Source organism: Labrus mixtus, chromosome 19, assembly GCF_963584025.1.
Source record: "Labrus mixtus chromosome 19, fLabMix1.1, whole genome shotgun sequence".
Classification (NCBI taxonomy): Eukaryota; Metazoa; Chordata; class Actinopteri; order Labriformes; family Labridae; genus Labrus; species Labrus mixtus.
The window spans coordinates 14,612,750-14,633,245 of NC_083630.1; the positions used below are offsets into that span (position 1 = coordinate 14,612,750).

The 20,496-nt window shown below is 39.7% G+C and overlaps 4 protein-coding genes across 4 annotated transcripts; 2 read left to right on the forward strand and 2 right to left on the reverse strand.

Annotated features, from left to right (window-relative positions):
- Window positions 1–153: 153 nt before the first annotated feature.
- On the forward strand, window positions 154–9,524 carry flt3 (fms related receptor tyrosine kinase 3). The gene is made up of 24 exons (XM_061064084.1): window positions 154–261; window positions 982–1,064; window positions 2,229–2,386; window positions 2,473–2,597; window positions 2,709–2,820; window positions 2,933–3,072; window positions 3,269–3,447; window positions 3,589–3,727; window positions 3,818–3,995; window positions 4,155–4,255; window positions 4,345–4,459; window positions 4,558–4,757; window positions 4,844–4,956; window positions 5,032–5,164; window positions 5,719–5,823; window positions 5,924–6,034; window positions 6,235–6,391; window positions 6,500–6,612; window positions 6,722–6,840; window positions 7,288–7,410; window positions 7,501–7,612; window positions 7,715–7,814; window positions 8,294–8,399; window positions 8,521–9,524. Exons 1-24 carry the CDS (start codon window positions 237–239, stop codon window positions 8,728–8,730), a joined length of 3,057 nt encoding a protein of 1,018 aa, XP_060920067.1. The 5' UTR covers window positions 154–236; the 3' UTR covers window positions 8,731–9,524.
- Window positions 9,525–9,790: 266 nt separating this feature from the next.
- Window positions 9,791–10,938, forward strand: urad (ureidoimidazoline (2-oxo-4-hydroxy-4-carboxy-5-) decarboxylase). The gene is made up of 2 exons (XM_061064085.1): window positions 9,791–10,279; window positions 10,385–10,938. The coding sequence occupies exons 1-2, from the start codon at window positions 10,105–10,107 to the stop codon at window positions 10,729–10,731; spliced, it is 522 nt and encodes a 173-aa protein (XP_060920068.1). The 5' UTR covers window positions 9,791–10,104; the 3' UTR covers window positions 10,732–10,938.
- Window positions 10,939–11,386: 448 nt separating this feature from the next.
- On the reverse strand, window positions 11,387–15,427 carry pdx1 (pancreatic and duodenal homeobox 1). Its single transcript, XM_061064086.1, has 2 exons — window positions 14,221–15,427; window positions 11,387–12,329 (listed from the first exon to the last, which is right to left on the reverse strand). Exons 1-2 carry the CDS (start codon window positions 14,624–14,626, stop codon window positions 11,962–11,964), a joined length of 774 nt encoding a protein of 257 aa, XP_060920069.1. The 5' UTR covers window positions 14,627–15,427; the 3' UTR covers window positions 11,387–11,961.
- A 614-nt stretch (window positions 15,428–16,041) lies between these two features.
- On the reverse strand, window positions 16,042–19,194 carry si:ch211-140b10.6 (protein POLR1D-like). Its single transcript, XM_061064087.1, has 3 exons — window positions 19,050–19,194; window positions 18,563–18,637; window positions 16,042–17,139 (listed from the first exon to the last, which is right to left on the reverse strand). Exons 1-3 carry the CDS (start codon window positions 19,073–19,075, stop codon window positions 16,788–16,790), a joined length of 453 nt encoding a protein of 150 aa, XP_060920070.1. The 5' UTR covers window positions 19,076–19,194; the 3' UTR covers window positions 16,042–16,787.
- Window positions 19,195–20,496: the final 1,302 nt, after the last annotated feature.

Here is a 20,496-nt window from a genome sequence, read left to right on the forward strand (position 1 = left end):
TGTAAAGTATACCCCATAAAGTTCTGACATTCATCTGCAAAAAAAATGATGAAGCATATTTAAGATTTCATATTCTGGTCATTCTTACACTGTAAACGTCGCTGCCAGGCGTGGCTGTCAGCCCATTCAGAGACACTTCCTCTGTTTTAAAAGTACTCACTCACATCTTCTACATCACAGTGTCGCTGTTGGACAGATGAGTAGGCTATGTGACTGACACAGTGAAAGAGTCAGAGATGTGGCTGAAAAATGTGATCATGGGTGAGTCCGATCATTTGAAATACTATGTTTTGTGGATGAGCGAATCAAACATGCATTCAAGAACTAGTGTTTTAATATTCAGATTTTACATAGACTTCTTAATTCAACAGGATATTATCTTATTTTGTATATGGGAATTCATTAATCTACCTAAGAAATACATTCTTTAATATATCAAATATTTGGTTGATATAAAAATTCAGCTGTATGTTTTTTTTTTGGGCTTTTATTGGAGAGACATGACAGTGGATAGAGATGGTGGCAAAATACTTGCAGGAAAGGAGCCACAGGTCAGAATCGAACCCGGGCTGCCTCTGTACGTGAGGCGCATGCTATAACCTCTAGGCTACTTGCGCTTGATTCAGCTGTACTTTTGCAATATGAGATGGGACAGCAGATGAAAAGTTTCTTGTGTTGAGATGCTGATAGCTTGTTCGTCATTAGAAGTGAAACAGAAAATAGTTTCAAAATATTATATGTGTCGGTCTAATCACATAAGTGAGAGTTAGTGTATAACGATTATACTGTTTAACCAATCTTCACCTCCAAGCAGACATAACCTAAGGAATTCACTTTTTAACCTTTAAAGTTATAATGTTTTCACTTGTTGTTTATCTTGTCTGAATGCTTCATGTTTATAAGATTGGTAGTCACCTCTGACATCTGAGGAAACTTGTGAAATCATTTGGAATAAAAACAAATAATTCTCTGTCTTTCCAGCTGTACTCCTGCTGTGTGCTGTGGGGCTGCACAGCTCTGGTGGGGTGGCAGGGCAGAATCAGGCCTGTGTATCCACTCAAAAGGTAAACGCTGAAAGCAAAGTTTACTATGTGTTTACTGAACAACTTTATTGTTTGAATATGTACTAGTCTTTTTTGATTTACTGTATATCTCTGAAAAATGAATGAGTAACGGGAAATTCTCTGGTACGTTCCCGTGAATGTTTTGAACGTGAAATAAAATGTGCATGAGTTACAGCTTCTTTAAAATATACCCCTGCTTTAGTCTCATGAAGTACCTTTAAACTGGAGGTGTTATAAACCATAATTATTTGATCAATTATGTGATTAAATATCCAGCACATACAGTATGTTTTTGTCCTATAGTCACTGCCATTGTCTTCCAAACACAGGATAATATTACCAGACGAAACAAACATACATTTTTTTTCTTGTATTTAATATTACAAAATGGATTCACTTTGCAAAACTGCAAAGCAGCAAGAGGATGTAAAACATACAATAGGGAAATAACATCAGACTAGAATAAATGTCTCAGGTTTTATTTCTGTTTATCAGGTCATGAACCTTCACTTTATGTGTCATTTCAGTACAAAAAGATAACAACTCGGAGAGCTGTAACAGCAGAAAGACTACTTTTAAATAGTTTATTTTGATGTAAAGGTAGTAGCTTCTCAGTTTCATGTTGCTGGTACTGTGCATGCTGGCTTACTGTCACAAATACTTCAATAGACAATGCATGTAAGAGAGTGATTGTGAATCAGAATCAGAGATGCTTTATTTACCCCTGAGGGGGAATTCAGACATACAGTTACCCTTACAGAATATAGCACGATCATATCTAGAATAGTCTGCTTCAAAATAAGAAACAAAAAGAGAAGGGGGGGATTAGCAAAAAGTAATAGTTATTTAAAAGTAACAGTAGAAATATTATTCACAACACCATGTGCTATAAGTCAACATTACATTTTATGAATTCAAATTTTGATCTTTGGTTGAAATTTAAGTAAAGAGGATGTCATTAAGTAAATAAAAATAAGATAATGCAAGTTGTTTTTTGTTACACAAAGGTATTCAATAGTCTTATAATAAATGTTGTATTCCATAAAAAAGTGGTATCAGAGCCTTTTTGTGTTTGTTCTAACAGCTGTTAAAGTTTGTCATTAGTTCATTAAGTCATGCTGACAAACTTAATGCCATCATTGAAAGGTGTGTTGTGTCTCTCAGGTGGCGTGTTTTGTGCCGGCTGACTATCTGAATGTGTCTGGTGCCGTCAGCGTAGAGGTGTTTGTGGGTGTGGAACTCTTGATCTCCCTGTATCACTTACCTGAATACTGCAGCTGGACCAGAGGAACAGAACCGGTACCAACCACAGTAAAGACAGAGTAAGTGAATGTCTACGCTTGTGCTTTAATGCATTTCCTTTCATTCTTTTTGGGAGTTAACCCCAGAAGTGTCCTTTAACCACCAGACACGGGCATCGGTTTTTGGTCTTTCGACCTCTTTCTGAGGCGGATTCAGGGGAATACACGTTGAGCTGTGAAACCAGCAATGGCACCAGCTCCTCCATGAATGTGTCTCTTCAAGCAGTCACGAGTGAGTAACACCTCTCTACTGCTGTGCTCAGTCAGCGATCACACCACAGACAAATGCTAGACTGTTTCATGCTGTAATAAGGCTATGTTAAAAAAAAAAATGTTTTTCTAGAACGTCCCACAAAACCAATGCTGTCTCTGGACCGTGTGGATACCCTAAACACTTCCCCTGACTTCACGTGCATCTCTGAGGGCCACCCAAAGCCTGGCATAACATGGTCTGGGTAAGATGTCATACATTACATGTCTATGCATAAGTATGTGTAATAATGTTATAAGGTTAATTAAAGAAAGGTAATAAATGTCATTAATTTATCTTGTCCTCCTTTTTAACAGAATTGTTGATGGAAAAGTTGAACCCAAAGACAAAAGACGTACAGGAAGCAGCGTATCCAGTAGTAATTATTACAACAGAGGAGTTATGTGCTGTGCTACGAACGCTGAAGGACAAGAGTGCTCCCAACTTCATGACTATGGTATGACTTTGAAATATATTTAATATATTCTTATAAAAAGGTCTGCAAGCAATGAATGCATAGTAAATAAGTTCAAACTTAGTTGCCTCGTTTGGATTATGAAAAGGTTGGAGGAAAAGTGATTAATCCCCGATGAATCATGCTATTGCAAACAATTCAAGAGAGTTGAAAACATATTACTTTGTGTGTGTTTCAGACGTAGAGACTGATGTTATGAGAAAAGAAGAGGTTTCTAATGTGACTTTTAGCCCTGGTCAGCCTTTGCTGCTTCGCTGCAGAATACAGAAATATAACCCACCGACAGCTGTGTGGGAGATCGGCAGCAGAAGAATGAGTGACGAGGCATTAAAGTGCTCTTCCACAATCAAAAAGGAGGTACAGTAACTTCATGTTGATGGTCTGACTTTCTTACCTTCATGTTCTTCAAGAATTAACTCACCAATTTAATTTGACTTGAGCCAAGACGCAACTGCTGCAAAAGTCTTCTCCACCTAACTTCTAATGCTCCTGCCACAGATCTGCATAAAAAATGACTGCATTTACAAGAGTTGCATGACCTACCTGTTCATCCAATCTGTCCGTGTGGACCACAGTGGCACATATACCTGCAGAAGTCCATCGAACAAAACTAAGTCTGTCTACGTTAACATTCAGGGTATGTAGAGCTAAATTTCAAAAATGATGTTCTGTCTTATTTTTAGTCCCATTATAAATGAACTGGTAACATTCTTGTGTTTCATTATAGCTGAGGGTTTCCTTATTTCCAAGCTGAATGAAAGTAAGATCCTACCAGCTGAGCGTGCCTCAAGCTCCTGTCTGGAAGCCAACGTCTCTTACTACCCTGTGCTTGAGCAGTGTTTCTGGGAAGCTCCGGATAAAACTGTGACAAAATGTTTGCGGGACGAATGGGTGACGAAACACAGGTAGCTCCTTCTCTCTTGAGCTAACTCTTTCCATGAAACTTGAAGAAATGTCTCTCCATGAACATCACCTTTGACCATTTGAAAATACAACCAATTGAGATATTCTGATAAAGACATATGACTTTTAGAGTTTTTAAATGTTACACTCTCTCTCTGCAGCACTGTGAAGCACTGTGATCCACTTAAATCAGGAGATTACAAGTTGCACTTGAAGGCTGGAGGACAAAATGAAACAAAGACTATATCAGTGTGTGTTGTAGGTAAGAGATGTATTTATTGTCTCTATGTTATGTCTATACAACAACATTTCAAATGGATGAAATTGTAATGTCCACTGACTTTGCTTCAGACCCTCCGGAGTTCAAATTCACCACAGATATGGATAATGATACCTTCAACTTTCTGACTGTGACTCTTGTGCCAGCAAATTACACCTGGATGTCTTGTTCTTCAGCCAACAACAGGTACACTCACTGTCCGATCTGTCCAGGTCAAAAGGCATTGCCACCCTAATGTGCACTAAGATTCAGATTTTCTAAAGTCTTAGCTATTTGTCTTTTAGTGATTGTAACTCAGACTCTTCCTGGAAAAAGATCCCATCTGCCTTTGGAACAGACTCAAGTGCTTCATGCAACAAGACAATCAAGAGCTCGCTGAGCCGAGAGCTCGTGGATGGACACAATTTAAGGTTTTGTCTGACAAACTCAGTTGGCTCCTGGTGCCAAATGTACTACCCACCTTCAATGAAGGCCTCCAGAGGAAGTGAGTACCATGTCACAAGCGAACATAATTTCCATTCTTTGTAATAATGACTGTCAGTACAAACACTCTGTTCTTACTGTTTTTAGGTGCTCCATATGATGAGAGCGGCGGCCTGATGATGCTGAAAGTAGGCAGTGTGCTTTTGCTGGTGGCTTTAGTAATACTTATTGTGGTGCTAACATACTTTGTCAAAAAGAAGGTAAATATGACACATCAATATGCTTACATACACATAAAAACACACAGGAGTATGACCATATTGCTTCTCCGACAGAAACCCCAGTACCAGTCCCAGCTTCAGATAATCCAGACGGTTGGACCCAGTGACAATGATTACATCTACATAAACTTCAAAGATTTTGAGTACAACCAGAAGTGGGAGTTTCCTCGAGAGAACCTGGAACTGGGTATGATCGGCAGACACTAGCTGTGATGGCAGACTTTTGCGTTGGGAAAACTAAAATCCTTTACTCAAAGAAAGAAGAACCAACACAGTGATTTTAAACTCTAGAAGAGGTTTACTGTTTTAGCTGTAAATCCTCATTTCTTATAATCAAAAGGATCTGGCAAAAATGACAGGGCATGGTTATTATAGAAGGTGGAAGGCATTCAGAAATCAGAATCAGAGCCAAATACATCATCGAACTTCACTAAATCGAACTTAAAAATATATATATGTATATATTTATATATGTATAGTTAATGTGATATTGAGTAGTCCACTCCAGAGGCTCTTGATTTAGGGTACAGAGCCCTTCAAAGAGTCACACAAATGATCAAGCCTAAAGGAAACCATCTGGTATAGTAAGAGGGGGAATAGCTCTTTAGGGCTGGCATCAACTTAATTATTATGAAAGGCCCCCACTAGTTTCTGGCTTTATTTTCAAAACATTGCGTAATAAGTTGAGTCAGTTCGTCCTGATCATTTATTCCCGAGGGGTGTTATTGTGTTGCCTCTCAGGTAAGGAGCTTGGCTCTGGAGCTTTTGGCATGGTGGTCCAGGCGACGGCTTACGGCATCAACAAGCCTGGAGTCTCTCAGCAGGTGGCCGTCAAGATGCTTAAAGGTCAGTGTTTGGTGTCGTTATTTTCATGGCAGAGGTTGGAAATGTCACGGAGGTCATCGCAGTATCTGATGTGGTGTTTGACTCGCACACTCGCATTCAGAGAAACACCAGACTGTGGAGAAGGAAGCTTTGATGTCAGAACTGAAGATGCTGACTCACATCGGTCACCATGCCAATATTGTCAACCTGCTGGGGGCATGCACAGACTCGGGTATGTTTACTGCTGCTTCATGATAATAATAATAATAACAAGTTATACTCACATATTTTACATCTTTAAACGCTTAAAGATTGTATGCTAACAACTACAAGATTGTTTAATAAACCAGTATAATGCTTATCCAGTGCTTATAAATATTAAAGAGGGTTTAAGTAAAGTGTTATTAATGATTACTAATATTTCCCCTACAGGGCCCACTTACCTGATTTTCCAGTACTGCTGTTGTGGAGATTTACTAAACTACCTAAAGCAAAACCGAGAGCAATACCACAAGTCTGTGACTGATGCTTTCAACAAGGACCGTTTTCTCAGCCTGTACCACAACCTGCAGTCCAGCAAGAGCTCCAGGTGGGAACAAATGAAGCGAGGGACAGCGCTGAGAATAATGAAGCAACGACGGTGACTAAAGGCAAGAATGACTTTAAGTGTGATTTTAACATGACTTTGTTCTCTCAGTGAGCACGACAGCACAGTTGGTAATTACGTGCCCATGTACCCTCCCACCACCAGAGGGCAGGAGGACATCGCCCTGCTCACTCTCACCTCCGCTGACATGAACATCTTTGAAGGTGAAACACGACCTTCTGAAGGCAGAACATGTTTTCATACTAATATATCAACACCTACAGCTTAAGAGTTCTGCAAATGTTTCACCTCTACCTGTCTCAACTGCTCCAGATATCTATGAACATCCAGGTGATGATCTGACGGAGGACCCTCAGACCCTGACGTTTGACGACCTGCTCAGCTTTGCCTTCCAAGTGGCCAAAGGGATGGAGTTCCTCTCCTCCAAGAATGTAAGACAAAAAGAGCAGCAGCATGGGAACTCTCTCCGTTAGCCGTTTTCCGTCATCCCCAGACTCTTAGGAGGAACAAATAATGCCTTTTAGTTCAACGCTTTAATTATTCACATCACTTGAGCTGAGACGATTCATTGATTAAAAGTTTGTAATAAATGAAATGACTGCTGATTTGTTGATTCTTAAAAAAAAGAGAAATGTTTTTGAGTTTAAATTCTCAGATAATGGAGGAGATAAAAATGGAGGTTTTACAACATAAATGTAAAACATATTGTTTCCGAAACCTTAAATGCTACATGTAAATCCTGTAAATGCTCATGAGGACAAATTAAAAAAAAGATCAACTTCAGATGTACAATATAATAAGTGATGTGCTTGACTTTGTGGATTGTGTGATGTATGATGGGAGCCTGTATCCTGACGTGCTGTCCTGTCCGTCTGCAGTGCATCCATCGAGACCTGGCTGCTCGGAATGTGTTAGTGACAAAGGGCAGACTGGTGAAAATTGGTGACTTTGGTCTTGCCCGAGACATTGACAACGACTCCAACTACGTCGTCAGAGGAAATGTATGTCAGCTTTTCCTTACAACCTCAGTTGTTTGAAAGTTCTTTGACCACTTCTCACACATACGCTGACGTGTCTTTGCTGTCCGTCAGGTGCGTCTACCAGTGAAGTGGATGGCCCCAGAGAGCACCTTTCAGGGAATATACACCATGAAGAGTGACGTCTGGGCCTATGGCATCCTGCTCTGGGAGATCTTCTCACTTGGTTATTCCTTTCATTAGCAGTACATTTTAAAAGAGCGAGCACACAATCACTCCTTGCACAATGATTAACACCAGCTCTGTCTGTCTGACTTTGTGCTCTTAGGTGTTACTCCGTACCCGGGCATGAAGGTGGATCATACTTTCTACTCAATGATCGAAAGAGGGTTCAAGATGGAGTGTCCATACTACGCTGACGAGTCTGTGTAGGTGTTTTTCAGTCTTTATGGGAATGTAGAAACATTATTTATTTATTTTAAAGAAACCAGCTCTGATATAATAACAATGAAGCGAAGCAGGAAAACAGAATGAGGCAGAATAAATATAGATGATGGTAATGCTCATGATTACACTAACACAACAACTGAAAAGAACATTTTGATGCACTTGTAATTCATTTGTACTAATTGTATGTTAATATTCTATGTTACTTGACTTAAATAAGAAATGAAGACTTTTTTAATATACTACAGTTATTAAACACTAAAAGTACTTTTTACAGTTTTTTACATTTTACAGTAACTTTAATACTTTAGTCGATAAGTCTTCACTACTTAGTTGACAGTATTTTCTTTGAAGTGAGTGATATAAGTACAGGTGCTAAATACAAGACTGTCTTTTCTGAAAAGATCTCAAACATATGTATGAATATTTCATCTCTTTTCCCCGTGACTGCATTGTCCAGGTATGGGATGATGTGTAAGTGTTGGGCTCTGGATCCCTGCAATCGGCCGTCTTTCTCCAAAGTGGTCTCCTTTATGTGTGACCGACTGATGGACAGAGAAGAAAAGGTAGACCTGTTGCATGAAATCAACATAGTTCTCAGCCGAATGTTATCCTCTTTACCGTCACTGATGATTATAAAGTTTCAACATAGAAGCTGAGCGTTATCTGAACTTAATCCTCTTCCAGATATACCACAACATGATTGAGCAGACGTCCACCGTCTACCAGAATGCCGCAGATGTTTTGGACATTTCTGCCTTGACTACGCGGGATAAGAACAACACGCAATCTGCCAACGACTACTGTCGAACCCAACCGACCGAAGACAGCAAAGCAGAGAGTCCAGACGCAGAGGCTGCTGAGGAGAAGCTTCTGAAGACATCTGATACAGAGTGATCAACTATTGCCGAATGCTTCGTCGCTGAATTTGATTATGACTGTTATAACTATTAACGGCAGTTTATTTAAAGTTCTTCCCCTGATTATTATCTAAAGAGTTATTATATATTCTGTAAAACATAAGGTTTTAATAAGATATTCTGTGATTTATATTCTTGTGATAATGTGTTCTGAACCCAAATACAGCATTTCAGTTTTTAATGAATTTTTACTGTGTAGCTAAACATGAAAAGCAGCTTTGATTAAAGGATACTGGATATTCTCATAAAGGCTGAACATATGAAAATGTTTTACCATGTACATTATAGAGCTATAGACTGGTGCAACTTTTTTTAGGGCTTTTTGTGCCTTTATTGCAGAGATAGGACAGTGGATAGAGTCAGAAATCAGGGAGAGAGAGAGTGGGGAATGACATGCAGGAAAGGAGCCACGGGTCTCGAGCCCGGGCCGCCCGCCTGGAGGACTACAGCCTCCTATGGGGCGCGAGCACTAACCACTGCGCCACCAGCGCCCCGACTGTTGCAACTTTTAAAATCATTTCCAATCATTTTATATATACAAATAGAAACAACACTTTTCCCAAAGTGGTTGTTAAACAATGACATATAATTGTACTTCTTTTTGTTTTCTTCAGTGCGCAGCTCTAATTTGAAGATGAATCCTAATTTTTGTGCATGTTGATATAATTTCTCAAAGCTTTTGGCTGTTATTCAGTATTTTAAAGGCTTTGAATCATGTCTTTGTACACGTTTAAGTTTTAGTGTTTCAATAAAGAAAACTTTTACATTGAAGCTGTCTAATCTGACAATTTTCAAAGTGTTCTTAAGCAGTTTCCAAAAGACAAAAGAGGAATCACTTTTCATTATTTCAGAAAAGAAATGAGCCAAGTTATCAGAACTTGTTGAACATGGTCTTCATTAGGCCTATAAGTTTTGCTCTTGTGTTCAGTCACCTTCAAATTGTTACCCTGGTAATACCTGACATTAACTGGCAGTTCCCTTCATTGTGCGCTTGGAGACGCCAGAGAGCAGACTGCGTGTTGTGGAAGTTGAAGCAAATTTATGTCTGATTTAATCACTCACTCATCTATTCGAGAAACTTTAACTTTACAAAATGCAGCTGATTGACAGCTGCTCTGACACACAGGAAACATTAACCTAAGCCTGACGAACGGGGAGCTTTCTCTTTGTGCTTTATTTGTGTTTTTATCTGCGCTGTTCAGCACTTGGGATCAACTGTGTTGTGTGCAAAGACGAAGTGCTATATACACAAAGTTGAGTTGAGAGTTGAGTGTGTCCGAAGGTGCATTGACCCTCAGGTCTGCTGCAAGGTTTTGTCCGAAGGTGAAAAAAGCGGATCCTCACTCGAAAAATGGACGTCTCCACAGTAAATACTCTTCCATACGAGGATTTTGTGAATATTTTCGGTAATGTGGTGGAGAAATGTCCTTTGATTGTAGCTGCTGTGTGGTCCAGTCGTCCATTTTTGAGTTTGTCGACTTTGCATACTGCGATTAGTGAATTCATCGACGCTCTACCAGACTCAGGTGAGACACAGTCTAAATACGCTGTACAGACTTTTGTGTGTTGTTGTTTTTTTTTTTTTTAAGTTAAGAAACTGTGCAAAAAAAACACTCTTTGTATGTGTCCAGGTAAAGAGGGAATACTCAGGTGTCACCCGGACCTCGCCGGAAGGGACCTCCAGAGCGGCACGTTGACTCCAGAGTCGCTCCAGGAGCAGGCAGGCGCTGGTATGGATGCTCTGAGCTCCGCTGAGGCAACGCGCATGGCCCGGCTCAACGAGGAGTACAAGCAGCGCTTCGGATTCCCGTTCGTCATTTGCGCGAGGATGAACGACAAGGAGAACATATTACGTCAGCTGTCCGCGCGCTGCCACAACGATTGCGCTGTAGAGAGGGCACGCGGCATCGAGGAGGTGAAGAAGATATGTCGTCTGCGTTTACAGGCGATACTCGCTGACGCTTCCAACAAGTTATGAATCTGTATTTCATGCTGGAATTCTGCTGTGCCAGTTAAACCCAGGGGCGTGTCCAGATCTTTTTTTTGACGGGGGTGGGCCAACTGTAGCACTTATAGTGGGGTGGCATGATGTTTGTGACATGACTATGAATAGTATTCATTTACTCTTTGTGTCTCCAATAATCATGTCTTTAAGTACTGAGATTAAAGTATCTTCTAAATGTTATATTCCTGTGTATTTTTTTTTTTAACTTCACAAAGTAACACAGCAAAGTGGAAATACAATTAAATCCCTAAGTTTGATTCTATAATGATGTATGTCCAAACTTGAACAATTGTAAACATAGGCCTACCCCTGCACACTTTATTGACAGCAAAAATAATATTTTTGGTCTTTTCTAATAGATGTGCAAATACTTTTTCTACAATTGTGCTCAAAAGGATAAATTGTGCTACATTTTAATGCAAAGAAAGCCAGGAGTGTTTCAACACACCCAGAATAGTTTATTTCAACAAGTCCCCGATCAGACATATAGTGCATCAGTGTTCAGGATTTTGTAGTGGCACCTTGCGTGGCCAATCAGATTCAAGTTTTTCCCATGCCATCCTCTGGACACACCCCTGGTTAAACCACCTTTTTTAGACCCCCCACTTGAATATGCTGCAATAGCCTATTGGTTTTGTTACAAATGTATTGTGTTTTATTAATCTTATACCATACAATCAATTCTTCAAACAATAAAATATGTGATAGCGAATTTTAAACTTTACACAATATTTGCTGAAATAGGAGGACAGTCATATTATGCATATATACATCAATACATTTATACAAAGGACATGAGGTGAAAAATGATGTGATGTAAAACTTGGTTACTCTATATGGGAGTTTGTGTAATCCAATTTCCTGACTCTAACGGGATAAAAAGCAGTTGGATTTTCCATGATTTGATTGTGAACATATGCATGATGAAATGGGATGAAAATATGTCCCTTAAGTCCAGAAAATGACAGATGGGTATGCCCATCCAATAACGATGATAAAGATAGTCCCTAAAGTTCATGGGAGTCTTTGGAAAATTGGCACCATAATCTCACTCTGAACTCTATGGAGAAATGGAGACTTAGTGCTGTATTTTTCTAACTTTGGATCTTGTACTAAAATCCAGTCACACGGGAAAGCCTTATGAGGAACTTGAAAAACAACCCTGTAATATCAGTTCACGTATATTGAGACATTCCAGCAGATCTATGCGGGCTCTCTGTGTGTAGGAGCAGATAGGGAGTGACGAGTTAACGGGGAAACAGGTGGTGAGGTGGAGGAGACCCCACCCGCAGCATCCGCCTGGTCACCAGAGGTGATGGAGGAGTCTTGGTCGGGGTCGGCTCCCCTCACCCGCCTCCGGTCCTCCTCCTTTTTCCACTTCATGCGCCGGTTCTGGAACCAGATCTTGATGTGTCGCTCGGTAAGGCTCAAGGTGAGCGCGAGCTCCACGCGCCGCGGCCTCGAGATGTATCGGTTAAACAGGAACTCCTTCTCGAGCTCGAGGAGCTGAGCGCGCGTATAGGCTGTCCTCGTGCGTTTGTTTTCCTCACTCTCTGCCATTACGTACGGTCCTAAAGACAAACACATGATGTCCTTACAAATGAAATAACCAATTAACAAAACATTTGAATACTTTTTTTTATTTTAACCAAACAATCACCTGTGAATTAATATAAATATCATTTGGCCTAATATTTTTTTCTACCGGAATAAATATTGGTCCTATACCTAATAATGTATAGCATGTAGGTTAGATTTTAAACCCTCAAGCACGAACCTGCAGAATCCAAAGTGCATAGGCGATTTGTCTTAGCCAGTTAAATCAAAATGTATTCGACTGTGATGTAAAAAGTTACTCAAAATTACTGAGATTTACCCAGAAATACTTAACATTTCTTATTATAGATTTGGGAGAAGCGTAGGCCTAATACGATGAGGATGGTCTTGTGGTAATAGTTTCAAACCAAGACATTCAGTTTGAACGCATTCGGATGATTATAGAGTGAGTTGATTTGTGGTTCAAATTTAAGAATTATTTTGTGATTTAAAATTGTGGCATTGCTTATTTTTGTTTCATTTGCATTGACAATACGTTTGATAATAAGTTTGTAATATCCTTGATGGGGTCAAAATTGCTTACATTTCTTTTGATGAAGTAGGCTATGTAATGTAGGCCACATCCTGTGTCCCCATTTGTGAACCGGGTTCCTAACCCCGATTAGGACCACGATTAAGGGAATTGAGCCATGACATTGAAATTAAACATCAGGCAAAAATAATATAGCCTACAAACAAATAGCCAATCAATCCACCTCAGTCAGACCAGATAATACGTAGCCTATGTGACATTGAAAGGAGACCCTGTTCTGTCTCTAGAATGTCCTTTATGTAACTTAGAAGTTTAATAATACCCAAAAAGTAGGACATATAGGCCTATATTTTCACTAACACCTGTATTAAGTTAATTCTCTTTTTGTGTGACTTAGTGAGCAGTGTGTTGCCTTTGATGGTAAAAATGTTTATGTACCACGACTGTGATGACGGCTTTTTTTCCTTCTATATTAATTTGGATTTATTTCAGCCTTGTTGAAATGTTGTATTAGGCTACAACGCGATCTAGTGATGTATAGCTAAATGTGCTGGTACTATGTGAAATAAGAAATTAAGCTAATTAATTCTACAATTCTAATTAATTCACTGGTATGTCCATATTACATGTTCAGAAACAACCATGATAATCCCTAATGTAGGAGTATGGTCTATGAACCGAATTTTCGAAATAAGTGAAGCAGAATGACAATTTGTGAATGTTCTAAAACTTTTCATCCAAAGGAAAGAAGTTGAAAAACCTCCTGAAACAGTAGATTTTTACTCTTATTTGATGTTTAGTTCGTAGCCTCACTTTATCTAAAGGAACCAACCATTACAAATCTAACTTTAACTCGGGCCATAACCTAAACCAATTACCTTATAACAATGTACCTGCGAGTAATGGCCAAAAAAGACCAATTTAATTATCCAGTACTTTGATTCAACAGCATCATTTGGTCAACACGACTCTAAAAAATATAATGGATATAAAAAGTAATTATTTTAGTTTTTAACCCAGGCCTTTATCGATATATAAACAGAATTGTGGTAGATGTGGGTGTATCAGCGCTCCTTTATGCTCAATATGATTTAACTTCTTATTGGTTTAAGATATGGGAGTTTTAATAAAAAAAAACCGGAAAAAAAAAACCTACACATTTGACGATAAGACCTGATGAAGGCAACCACTGACCTTCCGTGCCTGTTACAAACTGACTGACAAGGTACATTGGAACTACCAGATTAATCTGTTAAGAGCATGGTGTCATTTGAGGCCTGTACATCACTAAGTGGTACAATATACAAAAAATGTTTGTGTAGAGTTAAAAAAAAACAACAATATTGCAATACTAATGTGCTTTGAAGGATTACCTGCCCACTGTCCCTTCCAGGTATGTGAGTGTGATTTTGTAGTTTTCATCCAGGGGAAAGGGAGCGGATATCTGCTCTGCTCCCCCGTGTCTCCATACCCTGCAGCAGGCTGGGGTTGCTGTTGGAGTCCCTGAGGATGGAGGAGCTGTGGCACACCTGGATCCTCCCTCATAGATAACCCGTAAGACGAGGGGGCGATGTCAGTAAGGCCGGCCTGCTCCAGGGCTCCCATGGCCGATGAAGTGTAGACGGAGTGGCCCTGCCTGCTCATGTAGAGGCAAGGCGGCGGGCTGTGGCTGTAGTCCTCCCCTTGATGGCATCTCTGGTAGGCGCAGGAGTCTTTGAAAACCTGGGAGGGGTAAAAATGTTCTTCCCGATTCATGGCTTCCTCAGAGGACCCGCACATGCACCTGAACCTGCGCCGTGTCAACTCTCGATCACCTTCTGCTCCGTGTGGCGCAACTGCAGGGCCCTCGCGGCTCCACACAGGTGTGTCACTCTGCCACCATGTGACCCAGCAGCGACAAAGTCATTGGTTTCACTGTTTGCTCAAAACGGCAGACCAAAAAAAAGCCCTCTTAGTTTCCAGGATATTCTGCAGCCTGTGGGATTTTTCACGAAATTGAACAGAATGGCCGTGGGCGCGTAAATCAATGCCGCTCTGTCAACGTTTACCTGCATCCACCTGTGTTTGCCCCGAGAGCAGCAACAGACAAGAGCATGTACACGCAGCGTTAAGAGTTTGGAGCGCACCAAGAAACACGTTTCTCACGATTGTTCTCAAACAATGAAGCATCGACACTTTATATGGTTATATCTCTCCTGTGCACACTGATAAATCGATACATATGGGCGCAAACATTGGTTGACCTGCAAGATAAGAGGCTCTGATGGAGACACAGTTGTCCTGGAAACTCTGGCGAAAAGCTAAATCATTGAAATGAACCTCCACATGCTTTCATTTATCGACACACTTTTCTGACTTTTAAAAAAGTACCCATTTTACTTCTGAAAACGCATCATTTAACACCATTTAGCGCGCGTGGGACTTCGCACACGGGCCCCTCGCGCCTTAACAAACAGGACGGACGCACTCTCGCTCTGTTTGTCAGTCATTAGCCTTTAGCAGGTGTCTTTTCGCCCCATTAAACAGCAGCCCTCGTGGTTAACCAATTATGTTTGAGTGAGCAACAGAACTCAATTAACAAGACTGCGCGTGGAGCGAGCTCTCCTGTGCGTTCACATTTTGAGGCTTTGCCACATAAACAGGGTGACTTAACTGCTCTTCTTGTAACCCGTAAAAGACAGGCTATGATAGTAAAGTCTTTTACTATGATAGTGTATATCAATACACTGTTTGCACTGAGTTCTTCAAAAGCAATTATGGCACTTTCCCCGGTATCTTAATGGGCACTCAGCGGCGCAATAAAGTTCAAGTAAACCAATTCTATACAAATGACCCCCTGCTCTATGGCTTAATGGTGTTTATATTTGATCATTGTTTCAAAAGAGGAAGGAAACAGTTAACCGACGCCATGCTGCACGACAGTGGACATGGGCAGCGTGATTTATGAAGCATGAGGGGCGTTAAACGCATTTTAAGCAGACTTCACAGACACACCACTTTGTGAAACGACCTAAGCAAGGACAATTGCTGCTTAACTCCAGCTGTAACAGATTCCTTACCAAATACACTGAAAGTGAACCCTTTATAAAAACGCTCTGGACGTGGGACAATAAAAGAGTGTACACTTTAACGCATGGTAGAAGGGAAAAGGCAGCTATAAACTGCAGTTCAACACAAGGTGGACAGTAGAAGTCTAGTTATTGTGGTATTATTATATTAACAAAAAGTCATTTTTACCAATACTTAAATAAAATTACTATTATAACTCATGTGCCAGAACACTGTGGGAGTGTCAGGAAGACAAGATTTCTTTCCCTTTGACAAACAAAACACTTTCTGATAGCCAGTATTTACCTGTCAAAAGCTGCAAAGGCAAAGAAATGTGCTTACCCAGTGGCGACAAGAGCATGCCTTATGTAAACATTGTGACCAGTGAATAATAACAGAGCAGTGGTAATGATGTAATTAATGTTGAAGCGTTTTGGACTGTATTTAAAACGGAATTACTCCAAACTAGAAGCCATGTGAGAGAAGAGAGGGATTGACAATGTTCACAGTTTAATAAAAACATTTCTTTCTTTCTTTCCTGAGCCATAATGGTCACTTAAGTGTTCACTACAGTCAGTGGTAAATCTGAAAAAGAGGACATGAAAAACATTATCTTTGCTAATACCTTTGTGCTCAATTAGGTAAATCTCAACATCTCAAAAAATATTCTAAAATATAAAATAAAGTTATCGATTCTGCTCTCTTAACAATAATAAAAACTTAAATGAATTACTCTTTCCTATGCACATTCCACCATGGCAGCTGTACAGAGCAGCTCTGTGAGGTGTGTTTGCTGGCAAGGGATCAGTTTAAGGAGTGTCCGTTCCGAGCTTCCTGCTGGAGGAGTGTCTTTTATAAAACCAGTGTTCCTCCCCTGGACAGGAATCGTTCCTCATGAACTCTGTCTGTGTCTCTGCTCTGGCTGGCCGTCCCTCTCATGTCTCTGGTCTCTGTTGTCTCCGTGCCTGTAACTCCTCTCTTTGTCTCTCTCCCTCCTCTTATCCTTGTTATTGCAGCTGTCTTTGTGATGATGTTTATGGTCTATGTGTCCTCTTTTACTCCTGTGATCTCTGGGAGGTGTTCTGCTGCGGTCTCGACTTCTGTCTGGGGACTCACTCCTCCTCAGGCGCCCTCTTGTGGAGGGCTGTTCGGCTCTGGGCTCGCTGGTGCGTCGCTGCAGGCCAGTGGAGCGCAGGGTGTTTAGGAGGAAGCGCTTGTTGGTGCTCCGCAGGGGACACTTCAGCCTGACAGAGGAGTGAACAAACAAAGCGTTTTACTCTGATGTCTGACAGTGTTGAACTCCTCTCAGACCTGTGGATGGTCGTCACAATCCACTATAAGGAATCAGCTTGTATTGTCATTAGAAGTTAAAAGACAATGATTATAAAAATTAACAAAAAATGTAATTAGGCTTTTATTCTAGTCATTTAAACAATATAGTAAAAAGTATAACTTGCTACAAACCCATTACAACCATGCAAAAGTAATAGAATACAATACTGACCCATAATCTTAATTATTAATTAATTATTAGGGAGCTCATGCAATAATGGCAGGAATTGTATTCTAGTTAACTGCAGCAGCACTAAACACATGCATTAAGATACTCTTTTAAATGCTGTATCTCCATGATGATATTATATTACAACCATGGGGAGTTATTATATTTTTTAGTTTTTTTTAAAGATTTGTTTTTGGGCTTTTTGTGACTTTATTGAGAGAGTGGATAGAGTTGGAAATCAGGGAGAGAGGGAGAGAGAGTGGGGAATGACATGCGGGAAAGGAGCCACAGGATGGATTCAAACCCAGGCCACCCGCTTTGAGGACTAAAGCCTCCATACATGGGACGCACGCACTAACCACTGCGCCACCAGCGAGCTATAATGTGCAAAGAAAATTGGTGTTTTCTTGTTCATACTCAGTATTTTTGACTCCTACTGGGAGTATGTTACATTTTAATTTAAATATAATACAATTAGTACATTTCTGAAAGGTAGGCTATGCACTGAAGCTATGGAGGGCATAGATGATAGAATAGAATAGAATTACTTTATTGATCCCAAACTGGGAAATTGTGGCGTTACAGCAGCAGGTTATCCAAACACACAATATGAGTAAAAACACAATGTTAGCAAATCTAAACATAATATAATGTTAAATACAAAGTAAATAAGTACTAAAAAAAATATCAAAAATAAGAATGTGAATATATACAACCAGGATTTAACTAAGCATTACTAGTCTTAAATAGGAAGATTAAATATGGAAGATTAAATGTAAATGTGCAAAAACAGAGTTGTAAATGGTTATAAATGAAATATGAAAGATTAAATGTAAATGTGCAAAAACAGAGTTGTAAATGGTTATAAATGAAATATGAAAGATTGAATGTAAATGTGCAAAAACAGAGTTGTAAATGGTTATAAATGAAATATGAAAGATTAAATGTAAATGTGCAAAAACAGAGTTGTAAATGGACAGTATTGACATTAACTAATTGAGAGTACAGCACAGGAACAAGGCAGAGCTGTGCATTTGGAAAATACACTGCCTCGTGTAGAAGATACACAGAAAGATCAAGTACAAGCAAGGGGATAAGTAACAGAGTAATAAGTATGTCTGATGTGTTCAGGATCACACAGCTGGCATGTCATACACAGTACTCACCATCCTGCAGGGCCCATGGTCTCTGCTCTTACCCGAGCCCTGTCAGTCTCCTTAAGGAGCTCTTCGACTGCACGCCTGATACAGACACACAAAGACAACTATCAGAGTCAAGTTAGGACAAAAGACGACACGAAGCCTCAAGGGGGAGCCAAGGGCAGAGTAATTTAATTAAGTGAGAGAATACAGAGTGATGCACCGTGTAGAGGAGAAAGTGGATCATTACTGCGTGAATGAGGGACAGCAGCAGTGTCCCGGATTGACCCCAGCTGCTGAATCAGCAGAGGAGACTTACTGATATAGTCGACCTTTAACCAGACAGCGAAGGTAGAAGTGGCAGGATTACGTTACAACCACAACACTAAATAAAAACAACAGCTGTCTACTAAAAATGTGCCTCCCTACTTATGGTGGCTCGCTCGTTAGCTAGGATACACAAACAGCGCCTTGTCCCTTAAATGAGCATAACATTGTTTACATAGCTACTTACTTCTCCAGTTCGTGATCTTCTGCCATCGCGTTGTAACAAGGAATCCGTGGCAACAATTCAAACTTGGCCGAATCGATTCTTATCTGGTAATTAGGGAGCCATCCTTTTTTTTTGTTTACTTCTCCGCCTGGTCCTTTAGGACAGCTAGGACCCTGTTTTGGCTGGCCTCCTCGATTGCCTGATTGTTTAGCCTTGTGACTTAATATTTACAGTTTGCTTGTGACAAAAAAAAAAAAAAAACTTGCACAATTTAAGTAACAGTAACAACAGACTTAATGTCTTAACACTTTTAATTGAAGTTGAAGTTGGTGTTGTGTTTATAACAGTGAAATGACAAACAGAGGTTGAAGAGGTACCCCGGTTTTTCTCATGCTTCCTTGAAGCCACAATCATGAATGGATGATTCAAAGACAAAACATAAGGAGTTAAATACAATAAGAAACAAAAAAGAACAAAAACAAATAAGGTTGTGTAGATAAGCTTAAATCAAAAAGAGATTTCTAGCCTTTGTATGTGACCGAAGTCTTGTTTGTTTACAAAGGGTTATCTTTTTAGTAATATTGTCACTTTGTCTAACGTGTCCTGTGCTGTTGACTGTGTGTGTGTGTGTGTGTGTGTGTGTGTGTGTGTGTAAGGAGGCCAATCCAATCACACGCTGTAAAACAAATCTACCTGTGTGTACAAAGAAAGTAACCTAACCTTATAATAGTATTTGCAAATGTATTATGCTAGATCTTTATCTTCAGAATGAAACAATGATTAGGCCTACCTGACACTTGCCTTAAAACAAAAAACAATAGGCCTATTACAAACAAAAGTCACCTGAGTGTAAAGGTGTTCATATATTTATATATCAGTATTTACTACTCTATTAATTATTTCTTAACGTTCATATCTGCAGCAGTCATGAACTATTATCAGAAAATATGTAACCAATTGCCTCAATTAATGACTTCATTTGAGACTCAAAAGAAGTTTCTTTTGCACACAGTTTTTAAAGATACATGAGCAATCACTTAAGTCATTGGTTACATCTTCAGTCCCCTTCATTAAAGATGCCTCAATAAAAAAAAAGTGTTATATTAAAACCATCAAACCTCATGTGCTATTATGCCTCAATTTAAAGCATTTCAAATGTTCCTACTTCAACAAAAAAATAAATATTGCAAGCCCAGTAAAAAACAAGTTGATAGTTTATTCATATCTCACTTTATCGCAATATTAAAATAAGTTAAAAATCATACACCAATTAGGCCTAATTGTTTTTTTTTGTTTTTTTTTTACATCCAGTACAACACTTTTTTTTGTTTTTTTTACCTCATAGTAATTTATAATAAATGGTGAGGGTTTAAAAAGACAACATTTAGGGAACATTTTTTTTTTTTTGAGCAGGCCCTTTAGAAGTCCTTACTGAATCTGCTGTGGATTGACAGCTGTAGACCCCGCC